Genomic DNA, 14,054 nt, shown 5'->3' with positions numbered 1-14,054 from the left:
GATCGGCCTTATCACATTGTATCTGATGGGGGATCGGCCTTATTACATTGTATCTGACGGGGGATCGGCCTTATTACATTGTATCTAATGGGGGTTCGGCCTTATTACACTGTATCTGACGGGGGATTGGCCTGATTACATTGTATCTAATGGGGGATCGGCCTTATTACATTGTATCTGATGGGGGTTCGACCTTATAACATTGTATCTGATGGGGGATCGGCCTTATTACATTGTATTTGATGGGGGATCGGCCTTATTACATTGTATCTGATGGGGGATCGGCCTTATTACATTGTATCTGACGGGGGATCGGCCTGATTACATTGTATCTGATGAGGGATCGGCCTTATTACATTGTATCTGATGGGGGATCGGCATTATTACATTGTATCTGATGGGGGATCGGCCTTATTACATTGTATCTGATGGGGGATCGGCATTATTACTTTGTATCTGATGGGGGATCGGCCTTATTACATTTTATCTGATGGGGGGATCGACCTTATTACATTGTATCTGATGGGGGGATCGACCTTATTACATTGTATCTGATGGGGGATCGGCATTATTACATTGTATCTGATGGGGGATCGGCCTTATTACATTGTATCTGATGGGGGGATCGACCTTATTACATTGTATCTGATGGGGGATTGGCCTTATTACATTGTATCTGATGGGGGTTCGGCCTTATTACACTTTATCTGATGGGGTATCGGCCTTATTACATTGTATCTGGTGGGGGATCGGCCTTATTACATTGTATCTGGTGGGGGATCGGCCTTATTACATTGTATCTGACGGGGGATCGGCCTGATTACATTGTATCTGATGGGGGATCGGCCTTATTACATTGTATCTGATGGGGGATCGGCCTGATTACATTGTATCTGATGGGGGATCGGCCTTATTACATTGTATCTGATGGGGGATCGGCCTTATTACATTGTATCTGATGGGGGATCGGCCTTATTACATTGTATCTGATGGGGGATCGGCCTTATTACATTGTATCTGATGGGGGATCGGCCTTATTACATTGTATCTGGTGGGGGATTGGCCTTATCACATTGTATCTGATGGGGGATCGGCCTTATTACATTGTATCTGACAGGGGATCGGCCTTATTACATTGTATCTAATGGGGGTTCGGCCTTATTACACTGTATCTGACGGGGGATTGGCCTGATTACATTGTATCTAATGGGGGATCGGCCTTATTACATTGTATCTGATGGGGGTTCGACCTTATTACATTGTATCTGATGGGGGATCGGCCTTATTACATTGTATTTGATGGGGGATCGGCCTTATTACATTGTATCTGATGGGGGATCGGCCTTATTACATTGTATCTGACGGGGGATCGGCCTGATTACATTGTATCTGATGAGGGATCGGCCTTATTACATTGTATCTGATGGGGGATCGGCATTATTACATTGTATCTGATGGGGGATCGGCCTTATTACATTGTATCTGATGGGGGATCGGCCTTATTACTTTGTATCTGATGGGGGATCGGCCTTATTACATTGTATCTGATGGGGATCGGCCTTATTACATTGTATCTGATGGGGGATCGGCCTTATTACATTGTATCTGATGGGGATCGGCCTTATTACATTGTATCTGATGGGGATCGGCCTTATTACACTGTATCTGACGGGGGATCGGCCTTATTACATTGTATCTAATGGGGGATCGGCCTTATCACATTGTATCTGATGGGGGATCGGCCTTATTACATTGTATCTGACGGGGGATCGGCCTTATTACATTGTATCTAATGGGGGTTCGGCCTTATTACACTGTATCTGACGGGGGATTGGCCTGATTACATTGTATCTAATGGGGGATCGGCCTTATTACATTGTATCTGATGGGGGTTCGACCTTATAACATTGTATCTGATGGGGGATCGGCCTTATTACATTGTATTTGATGGGGGATCGGCCTTATTACATTGTATCTGATGGGGGATCGGCCTTATTACATTGTATCTGACGGGGGATCGGCCTGATTACATTGTATCTGATGAGGGATCGGCCTTATTACATTGTATCTGATGGGGGATCGGCATTATTACATTGTATCTGATGGGGGATCGGCCTTATTACATTGTATCTGATGGGGGATCGGCATTATTACTTTGTATCTGATGGGGGATCGGCCTTATTACATTTTATCTGATGGGGGGATCGACCTTATTACATTGTATCTGATGGGGGGATCGACCTTATTACATTGTATCTGATGGGGGATCGGCATTATTACATTGTATCTGATGGGGGATCGGCCTTATTACATTGTATCTGATGAGGGGATCGACCTTATTACATTGTATCTGATGGGGGATTGGCCTTATTACATTGTATCTGATGGGGGTTCGGCCTTATTACACTTTATCTGATGGGGTATCGGCCTTATTACATTGTATCTGGTGGGGGATCGGCCTTATTACATTGTATCTGGTGGGGGATCGGCCTTATTACTTTGTATCTGATGGGGGATCGGCCTTATTACATTATATCTGATGGGGGATCGGCCTTATTACATTGTATCTTATGGGGGATCGGCCTTATTATTGTATCTGATGGGGGATCGGCCTTATTACATTATATCTGATGGGGGATCGGCCTTATTACATTGTATCTGATGGAGAATCGGCCTTATTACATTGTATCTGATGGGGGTTCGGCCTTATTACATTATATCTGATGGGGGATCGGCCTTATTACATTGTATCTGATGGGGGATCAGCCTTATTACATTGTATCTGATGGGGGATCGGCCTTATTACATTGTATCTGATGGGGGATCGGCCTTATTACATTGTATCTGACGGGGGATCGGCCTGATTACATTGTATCTGATGGGGGATCGGCCTTATTACATTGTATCTGATGGGGGATCGGCCTGATTACATTGTATCTGATGGGGGATCGGCCTTATTACATTGTATCTGATGGGGGATCGGCCTTATTACATTGTATCTGATGGGGGATCGGCCTTATTACATTGTATCTGATGGGGGATCGGCCTTATTACATTGTATCTGATGGGGGATCGGCCTTATTACATTGTATCTGGTGGGGGATTGGCCTTATCACATTGTATCTGATGGGGGATCGGCCTTATTACATTGTATCTGACAGGGGATCGGCCTTATTACATTGTATCTAATGGGGGTTCGGCCTTATTACACTGTATCTGACAGGGGATTGGCCTGATTACATTGTATCTAATGGGGGATCGGCCTTATTACATTGTATCTGATGGGGGTTCGACCTTATTACATTGTATCTGATGGGGGATCGGCCTTATTACATTGTATTTGATGGGGGATCGGCCTTATTACATTGTATCTGATGGGGGATCGGCCTTATTACATTGTATCTGACGGGGGATCGGCCTGATTACATTGTATCTGATGAGGGATCGGCCTTATTACATTGTATCTGATGGGGGATCGGCATTATTACATTGTATCTGATGGGGGATCGGCCTTATTACATAGTATCTGATGGGGGATCGGCCTTATTACTTTGTATCTGATGGGGGATCGGCCTTTTTACATTGTATCTGATGGGGATCGGCCTTATTACATTGTATCTGATGGGGGTTCGGCCTTATTACACTTTATCTGATGGGGTATCGGCCTTATTACATTGTATCTGGTGGGGGATCGGCCTTATTACATTGTATCTGGTGGGGGATCGGCCTTATTACATTGTATCTGACGGGGGATCGGCCTGATTACATTGTATCTGATGGGGGATCGGCCTTATTACATTGTATCTGATGGGGGATCGGCCTGATTACATTGTATCTGATGGGGGATCGGCCTTATTACATTGTATCTGATGGGGGATCGGCCTTATTACATTGTATCTGATGGGGGATCGGCCTTATTACATTGTATCTGATGGGGGATCGGCCTTATTACATTGTATCTGGTGGGGGATTGGCCTTATCACATTGTATCTGATGGGGGATCGGCCTTATTACATTGTATCTGACAGGGGATCGGCCTTATTACATTGTATCTAATGGGGGTTCGGCCTTATTACACTGTATCTGACGGGGGATTGGCCTGATTACATTGTATCTAATGGGGGATCGGCCTTATTACATTGTATCTGATGGGGGTTCGACCTTATTACATTGTATCTGATGGGGGATCGGCCTTATTACATTGTATTTGATGGGGGATCGGCCTTATTACATTGTATCTGATGGGGGATCGGCCTTATTACATTGTATCTGACGGGGGATCGGCCTGATTACATTGTATCTGATGAGGGATCGGCCTTATTACATTGTATCTGATGGGGGATCGGCATTATTACATTGTATCTGATGGGGGATCGGCCTTATTACATTGTATCTGATGGGGGATCGGCCTTATTACTTTGTATCTGATGGGGGATCGGCCTTATTACATTGTATCTGATGGGGATCGGCCTTATTACATTGTATCTGATGGGGGATCGGCCTTATTACATTGTATCTGATGGGGATCGGCCTTATTACATTGTATCTGATGGGGATCGGCCTTATTACACTGTATCTGACGGGGGATCGGCCTTATTACATTGTATCTAATGGGGGATCGGCCTTATCACATTGTATCTGATGGGGGATCGGCCTTATTACATTGTATCTGACGGGGGATTGGCCTGATTACATTGTATCTAATGGGGGATCGGCCTTATTACATTGTATCTGATGGGGGTTCGACCTTATAACATTGTATCTGATGGGGGATCGGCCTTATTACATTGTATTTGATGGGGGATCGGCCTTATTACATTGTATCTGATGGGGGATCGGCCTTATTACATTGTATCTGACGGGGGATCGGCCTGATTACATTGTATCTGATGAGGGATCGGCCTTATTACATTGTATCTGATGGGGGATCGGCATTATTACATTGTATCTGATGGGGGATCGGCCTTATTACATTGTATCTGATGGGGGATCGGCATTATTACTTTGTATCTGATGGGGGATCGGCCTTATTACATTTTATCTGATGGGGGGATCGACCTTATTACATTGTATCTGATGGGGGGATCGACCTTATTACATTGTATCTGATGGGGGATCGGCATTATTACATTGTATCTGATGGGGGATCGGCCTTATTACATTGTATCTGATGGGGGGATCGACCTTATTACATTGTATCTGATGGGGGATTGGCCTTATTACATTGTATCTGATGGGGGTTCGGCCTTATTACACTTTATCTGATGGGGTATCGGCCTTATTACATTGTATCTGGTGGGGGATCGGCCTTATTACATTGTATCTGGTGGGGGATCGGCCTTATTACTTTGTATCTGATGGGGGATCGGCCTTATTACATTGTATCTGATGGGGGATCGGCCTTATTACATTGTATCTGATGGGGGATCGGCCTTATTATTGTATCTGATGGGGGATCGGCCTTATTACATTATATCTGATGGGGGATCGGCCTTATTACATTGTATCTGATGGAGAATCGGCCTTATTACATTGTATCTGATGGGGGTTCGGCCTTATTACATTATATCTGATGGGGGATCGGCCTTATTACATTGTATCTGATGGGGGATCAGCCTTATTACATTGTATCTGATGGGGGATCGGCCTTATTACATTGTATCTGATGGGGGATCGGCCTTATTACATTGTATCTGACGGGGGATCGGCCTGATTACATTGTATCTGATGGGGGATCGGCCTTATTACATTGTATCTGATGGGGGATCGGCCTGATTACATTGTATCTGATGGGGGATCGGCCTTATTACATTGTATCTGATGGGGGATCGGCCTTATTACATTGTATCTGATATGGGATCGGCCTTATTACATTGTATCTGATGGGGGATCGGCCTTATTACATTGTATCTGATGGGGGATCGGCCTTATTACATTGTATCTGGTGGGGGATTGGCCTTATCACATTGTATCTGATGGGGGATCGGCCTTATTACATTGTATCTGACAGGGGATCGGCCTTATTACATTGTATCTAATGGGGGTTCGGCCTTATTACACTGTATCTGACAGGGGATTGGCCTGATTACATTGTATCTAATGGGGGATCGGCCTTATTACATTGTATCTGATGGGGGATCGGCCTTATTACATTGTATTTGATGGGGGATCGGCCTTATTACATTGTATCTGATGGGGGATCGGCCTTATTACATTGTATCTGACGGGGGATCGGCCTGATTACATTGTATCTGATGAGGGATCGGCCTTATTACATTGTATCTGATGGGGGATCGGCCTTATTACATAGTATCTGATGGGGGATCGGCCTTATTACTTTGTATCTGATGGGGGATCGGCCTTTTTACATTGTATCTGATGGGGATCGGCCTTATTACATTGTATCTGATGGGGGATCGGCATTATTACATTGTATCTGATGGGGGATCGGCCTTATTACATTGTATCTGATGGGGGATCGGCCTTATTACTTTGTATCTGATGGGGGATCGGCCTTATTACATTGTATCTGATGGGGATCGGCCTTATTACATTGTATCTGATGGGGGATCGGCCTTATTACATTGTATCTGATGGGGATCGGCCTTATTACATTGTATCTGATGGGGATCGGCCTTATTACACTGTATCTGACGGGGGATCGGCCTTATTACATTGTATCTAATGGGGGATCGGCCTTATCACATTGTATCTGATGGGGGATCGGCCTTATTACATTGTATCTGACGGGGGATCGGCCTTATTACATTGTATCTAATGGGGGTTCGGCCTTATTACACTGTATCTGACGGGGGATTGGCCTGATTACATTGTATCTAATGGGGGATCGGCCTTATTACATTGTATCTGATGGGGGTTCGACCTTATTACATTGTATCTGATGGGGGATCGGCCTTATTACATTGTATTTGATGGGGGATCGGCCTTATTACATTGTATCTGATGGGGGATCGGCCTTATTACATTGTATCTGACGGGGGATCGGCCTGATTACATTGTATCTGATGAGGGATCGGCCTTATTACATTGTATCTGATGGGGGATCGGCATTATTACATTGTATCTGATGGGGGATCGGCCTTATTACATTGTATCTGATGGGGGATCAGCATTATTACTTTGTATCTGATGGGGGATCGGCCTTATTACATTTTATCTGATGGGGGGATCGACCTTATTACATTGTATCTGATGGGGGATCGGCATTATTACATTGTATCTGATGGGGGATCGGCCTTATTACATTGTATCTGATGGGGGGATCGACCTTATTACATTGTATCTGATGGGGGATTGGCCTTATTACATTGTATCTGATGGGGGTTCGGCCTTATTACACTTTATCTGATGGGGAATCGGCCTTATTACATTGTATCTGATGGGGGTTCGGCCTTATTACACTGTATCTGACGGGGGATCGGCCTGATTACATTGTATCTGATGGAGGATTGGCATTATTACATTGTATCTGACGGGGGATCGGCCTGATTACATTATATCTGAGGAGGGATCGGCCTTATTACATTGTATCTGATGGGGGATCGGCCTTATTACTTTGTATCTGATGGGGGATCGGCCTTATTACATTGTATCTGATGGGGATCGGCCTTATTACATTGTATCTGATGGGGGATCGGCCTTATTACATTGTATCTGATGGGGATCGGCCTTATTACATTGTATCTGATGGGGATCGGCCTTATTACACTGTATCTGACGGGGGATCGGCCTTATTACATTGTGTCTGATGGGGGATCGACCTTATTACATTGTATCTGATGGGGGATCGGCCTTATTACATTGTATCTGGTGGGGGTTCGGCCTTATTACACTGTATCTGACGGGGGATCGGCCTTATTACATTGTATCTGATGGGGGATCGACCTTATTACATTGTATCTGATGGGGGATCGGCCTTATTACATTGTATCTGATGGGGGGATCGGCCTTATTACATTGTATCTGATGGGGGATTGGCCTTATTACATTGTATCTGATGGGGGATCGGCCTTATTACATTGTATCTGATGGGGGATCGGCCTTATTACATTGTATCTGATGGGGGATCGACCTTATTACATTGTATCTGATGGGGGATCGGCCTTATTACATTGTATCTGATGGGGGATCGGCCTTATTACATTGTATCTGATGGGGGGATCGGCCTTATTACATTGTATCTGATGGGGGATCGGCCTTATTACATTGTATCTGATGGGGGATCGGCCTTATTACATTGTATCTGATGGGGGGATCGGCCTTATTACATTGTATCTGATGCGGGATCGGCATTATTACATTGTATCTGATGGGGGGATCGGCTTTATTACATTGTATCTGATGGGGGATCGGCCTTATTACATTGTATATGATGGGGGATCGGCCTTATTACATTGTATCTGATGGGGTTTCGGCCTTATTACATTGTATCTGATGGGGGATCGGCCTTATTACAATGTATCTGATGGGGGGATCGGCCTTATTACATTGTATCTGATGGAGGATCGGCCTTATTACATTGTATCTGATGGGAGATCGGCCTTATTACATTGTATCTGATGGGGGATCGGCCTTATTACATTGTATCTGATGGGGGATCGGCCTTATTACATTGTTTCTGATGGGGGATCGGCCTTATTACATTGTATCTGATGGTGTTTCGGCCTTATTACATTGTATCTGATGGGGGATCGGCCTTATTACAATGTATCTGATGGGGGGATCGGCCTTATTACATTGTATCTGATGGAGGATCGGCCTTATTACATTGTATCTGATGGGAGATCGGCCTTATTACATTGTATCTGATGGGGGGATCGGCCTTATTACATTGTATCTGATGGGCTATCGGCCTTATTATATTGTCTTATGGAAGGACATTAGAATGTTACAGCCCTTCTAGTTATACGATAATTAGAAATAAAGATTCCGATAAGAGTTGACGCTCTAGACTTATCGAGGCTTGTCGCGTGTTTTATCCCTGATGTCTCCAGAGAATCTCTGTTCTGTCGTTTCAGGTACCGCAGCAGTGACTCTGACCAGAGCTGCCGTCTTCACCGACAGCCGATACTGGACCCAGGCGGAGCGAGAGATGGACTGTAACTGGGAACTTCAGAAGACACGTCAGTAAATCCATTGTGAATATTACAAGTCTATATCATAAATGGGGAAATTATCGACTACTAAAAATTATATGCGAGTATAGAGAAGCCATTCAGGAGTCTGGGAAAGCTGTGTGAAAAATATGTAGCAATCTTAAAGGCAAAGAAAATGCAGGAAGTGGAGAACTGAGGAGCCGTTGTTTTCTTGATCCTGTAGTTATAACGTTACGGTTCTACTATTATATTCTGCATCAGATTTATGTCATGTATTATCCCATTATATTATAGTCGAATAATAATAATAAATAATTAGAAATGAGCAAATTAATTCATAAGAAAATCAAATTTAGCTTTGAATTTTAGAAAAAAAAAATTGGATTCACAGGAATTTAACGTTTGCAATTTACTTTGGCAAATTCAGATAAATGGCGGCTGGACGGCCAGTATTAAAAGGGTCAGAACAAGGTTAAAAAAGCCAAATAAAAATGATAATTTCTCCCTCTCTGTAGCCCTCACCTGTCCCTCTGCACCGTCTCTCGCTTAGTCCTCTGGTCCTCATCCATCTTCATTTTAAAGAGGCCTGTTGGACCGGAGGTGAGCTGTGTGGGGGAAGTCAGGGCTGGGGAGAGGGGAGCAGGTGTATGTGTATATGTACAGTACAGACCAAAAGTTTGGACACACCTTCTCATTTAAAGATTTTTCTGTATTTTCATGACTTTGAAAATTGTACATTCACACTGAAGGCATCAAAACTATGAATTACCACATGTGGAATTATATACTTAACAAAAAAAGTGTGAAACAACTGAAAATATGTCTTATATTCTAGGTTCTTCAAAGTAGCCACCTTTTGCTTTGATGACTGCTTTGCACACTCTTGGCATTCTCTTGATGAGCTTCAAAAGGTAGTCACCAGAATTGGTCTTCCAACAATCTTGAAGGAGTTCCCAGAGATGCTTAGCACTTGTTGGCCCTTTTGCCTTCACTCTGCGGTCCAGCTCACCCCAAATCATCTCGATTGGGTTCAGGTCTGGTGACTGTGGAGGCCAGGTCATCTGGAGTAGCCCCCCATCACTCTCCTTCTTGGTCAAATAGCCCTTACACAGCCTGGAAGTGTGTTTGGGGTCATTGTCCTGTTGAAAAATAAATGATGGTCCAACAAAACGCAAACCGGATGGCATAGCATGCCGCTGCAAGATGCTGTGGTAGCCATGCTGGTTCAGTATGCCTTCAATTTTGAATAAATCCCCAACAGTGTCACCAGCCAAGCACCCCCACACCATCACACCTCCTCCTCCATGCTTCATGGTGGAAACCAGGCATGTAGAGTCCATCCGTTCACCTTTTCTGCGTCGCACAAAGACACCGTGGTTGGAATTAAAGATCTCAAATTTGGACTCATCAGACCAAAGCACAGATTTCCATTGGTCTAATGTCCATTCCTTGTGTTCTTTAGCCCAAACAAGTCTCTTCTGCTTGTTGCCTGTCCTTAGCAGTGGTTTCCTAGCAGCTATTTTACCATGAAGGCCTGCTGCACAAAGTCTCCTCTTAACAGTTGTTGTAGAGATGTGTCTGCTGCTAGAATTCTGTGTGACATTGACCTGGTCTCTAATCTGAGCTGCTGTTAACCTGTGATTTCTGAGGCTTGTGACTCGGATAAACTTATCCTCAGAAGCAGAGGTGACTCTTGGTCTTCCTTTCCTGGGGCGGTCCTCATGTGAGACAGTTTCTTTGTAGCGCTTGATGGTTTTTGCAACTGCACTTGGGGACACATTCAAAGTTTGCCCAATTTTTCGGACTGACTGACCTTCATTTCTTAAAGTAATAATGACCTCGCGTTTTTCTTTACTTAGCTGCTTTTTTCTTGCCATAATACACATTCTAACAGTGTATTCAGTAGGACTATCAGCTGTGTATCCACCAGGCTTCTGCACAGCACAACTGATGGTCCCAACCCCATTTATAAGGCAAGAAATGCCACTTATTTTGAGAAGGTGTGTCCAAACTTTTGGTCTGTACTGTATATGTGGGTGTATACAGTACAGACCAAAAGTTTGGACACACCTTCTCATTTAAAGATTTTTCTGTATTTTCATGACTATGAACATTGTACATTCACACTGAAGGCATCAAAACTATGAATTAGCACATGTGGAATTATATACTTAACAAAAAAAGTGTGAAACAACTGAAAATATGTCTTATATTCTAGGTTCTTCACAGTAGCCACCTTTTGCTTTGATGACTGCTTTGCACACTCTTGGCATTCTCTTGATGAGCTTCAAGAGGTAGTCACTGGAAATGGTTTTCACTTCACAGGTGTGCCCTGTCAGGTTTAATAAGTGGGATTTCTTGCCTTATAAATGGGGTTGGGACCATCAGTTGTGTTGTGCAGAAGTCTGGTGGATACACAGCTGATAGTCCTACTGAATAGACTGTTAGCTGCTTTTTTCTTGCCATAATACAAATTCTAAGTAAAGAAAAACGAGTGCCCTAGAATATAAGACATATTTTCAGTTGTTTCACACTTTTTTGTTAAGTATATAATTCCACATGTGTTAATTCATAGTTTTGATGCCTTCAGTGTGAATGTACAATTTTCATAGTCATGAAAATACAGAAAAATCTTTAAATGAGAAGGTGTGTCCAAACTTTTGGTCTGTACTGTATATACGTGTCTATATATGTATATCAATGTTTTAGACCTACGTAGACTCACTTTCTGTGCACTAGTTTTGCTTAATCCCATTGTTAATGAATGTGGCGCGTCTTTCAGCTGCCTCGTGCAATAAATGTAATGCCGTCATGGACGTTTGTGTCGTAATTTACACCACCTTTGCGGCTTACATTATGATGAACCTGCCGCGGGCACGTGTCGATGCCTCCTACAAGCTAAGTTTACTCACTTTTCCAAAAGTTTCTGGATTTGGCATAAAAACACCAAAAGTTGCAAATGTTTGGTACAACTTCTAGATTGCGTGACTCCCTAATTTAGCAACTTCTCAAGCAGCTTTATGGTAGAAGACTGGCAAGTGTCTCCTGATGGATCCAGGTCTATGTTACTGTGTCTGGAGAGATCTCAGTGTGACACAGAACATCAGATCCACATTGTGAATGGAATTTCCTGACCGAATTCCTACAAATAACAGGAATAATAATAGTAATTGTACAGTATCATTGTTATAATTCCTATTAATGATTATGATACTGTTATATAACCTTGGCTGTCTTGTATATATTGTATCTCGTCATCACTATTATAGCGGTACATTATCGCTGATGTTTGTTATTCGCTGTTATCACTATTATTGTTTGTCTTCTAATAAGTTACTTTTGTATCCAGTTTCCGCTTCTGAAGTTGTATCCTGGATCCTACAAGAACTGAAGGATGGGGATGAGATCGGCTTCGACCCGTTCCTCTTTTCTATAAGTATGTTGTCACTTTATAGAGGTGAAGATATCTGACCTTGATCACAATGGGGACCTCACTGTGGAGGACAAGTCAGTGCAGCGATCGGAGGCAGTCTCTTGTACTCTTCAGCACATGTGTAGATGAAGAGACTTCCGGTGTAGATCTGAACTTATCTATAGGCAGAACACGATCTCGTATCTCCACAGAATCGCAACGAAACTCGAAACATTGTAGATTTAGCTGAATGGAGGTTGTGGATCCCGACTGATCAGACGTATTTCTCTACGTTCTCCCCATTGAGTCACCGGCGCACTAGATTCTGTATATTGCGGCCACGTAGCCCAGAAGGTGGATCCTAGGTAAGAAGCCGATGACCCGGTGTCGTCTCTCTCCTAGATGACTGGCAATCGTACAACGGTTTACTGGAGGATTCTGGGAAAGTTCTCCGCTCGATACCCACTAATCTGGTGGACGAGGTGTGGGGGATGCAGCGCCCCGCTCTGCCCGACAATGACATCTACTCCATCCCCAATGACTTTGTAGGTAAGGAAGTTGTGCCGTCACAATGTAACATTTCTCACATAGACAGCAGTGCAGACAGGAGATATCTAAGGAGACAGCATGGATACAAAGTGATTCTGACATGTTTCCTGGTGCACAGTGACAGGGCGGTGTGTAATCATTTTATTACTTCAAGGCTGTGTTCACATGTTGCACTTTTGCAGCGTTTTTTTTAATGCATAAGTTAAGCTGCGTTTAAGCTGTTTACAAAAAGCAGGTTTTGCATAGTTTTTGCTCCATTTTTTGGCACCAAAAATGCATCAAAACCTGATACCTGCATTTTTTTTGCAGCGATTTTTCACTACCCATAGCTTTCAATGGGTGAAAAACGCTGAAAAAGTGACATGCTGCATTTTGCAAAAATGCAGCTGTTTGACAAAAGAGTCAGGAAAAAAAAAACAATGTGTGTGCAGAAGATTTCTGAAATCTCATAGACTTTGCTGGTTCTGTAAAACGCAGGTAAAAATTTGCATGAAAAAAACGCTGCAAAAATGCTACATGTGAAAAAGCCTAAGGACGGATCACTCCTCTCTACCACTTATAGCCAGGATACCCTGGGATCACATGTGACTGTATGGTATAAAAGGTCCCGTACTTCTCAGGCCTCTTTTACCCTCCATATGTAGATCAGGCAATGTTTCATCACCAGCCTGCTATGCCAGCGAGCAGCGGGTGGCCGCAGTGAGATGAATCCAGCAACATTTCACATGCAGCTCCTGATGTGACTAGAGCAACACATGTAAAAATGTGCGAACGTTTCTCCTTGTGGAGAGTGACAAGCCAGGCATGTCAGAGTGAGGAGACTTATAGGCCATGCATGCTCCTCTGGTAAATTAAAGATGCAAATTGCCTCTTCAGCGCCACCTATTGGAAGTAGTGATCCTAAAAAGTCAACCTTTACAAGAAACGATAAATCTGACGATGAAGAAAGCAAGAGAATAGTTGTTGTTTTTTTTATA

At 43.5% G+C, this 14,054-nt stretch overlaps 1 protein-coding gene across 2 annotated transcripts in view; it reads left to right on the top strand.

The window, feature by feature from the left end:
• Positions 1-14,054, top strand: part of XPNPEP2 (X-prolyl aminopeptidase 2) — a 112,884-nt gene that overhangs the window by 52,051 nt on the left and 46,779 nt on the right. For both annotated transcript variants that reach the window (XM_073642185.1, XM_073642186.1), the window contains exons 5-7: positions 9,039-9,143; positions 12,466-12,552; positions 12,931-13,077. In XM_073642185.1, the coding sequence (XP_073498286.1) occupies positions 9,039-9,143; positions 12,466-12,552; positions 12,931-13,077 (339 nt within the window). The remainder of the gene's footprint in view (positions 1-9,038; positions 9,144-12,465; positions 12,553-12,930; positions 13,078-14,054) is intronic.

This window comes from Phyllobates terribilis, unplaced genomic scaffold (assembly GCF_046119375.1).
Source record: "Phyllobates terribilis strain yellow unplaced genomic scaffold, ASM4611937v1 Scaffold_7__3_contigs__length_470593459, whole genome shotgun sequence".
Lineage (NCBI taxonomy): Eukaryota > Metazoa > Chordata > Amphibia > Anura > Dendrobatidae > Phyllobates > Phyllobates terribilis.
Note: the sequence above shows the minus strand (reverse complement) of the source record. Positions and strands in the feature narration are given on the sequence as shown.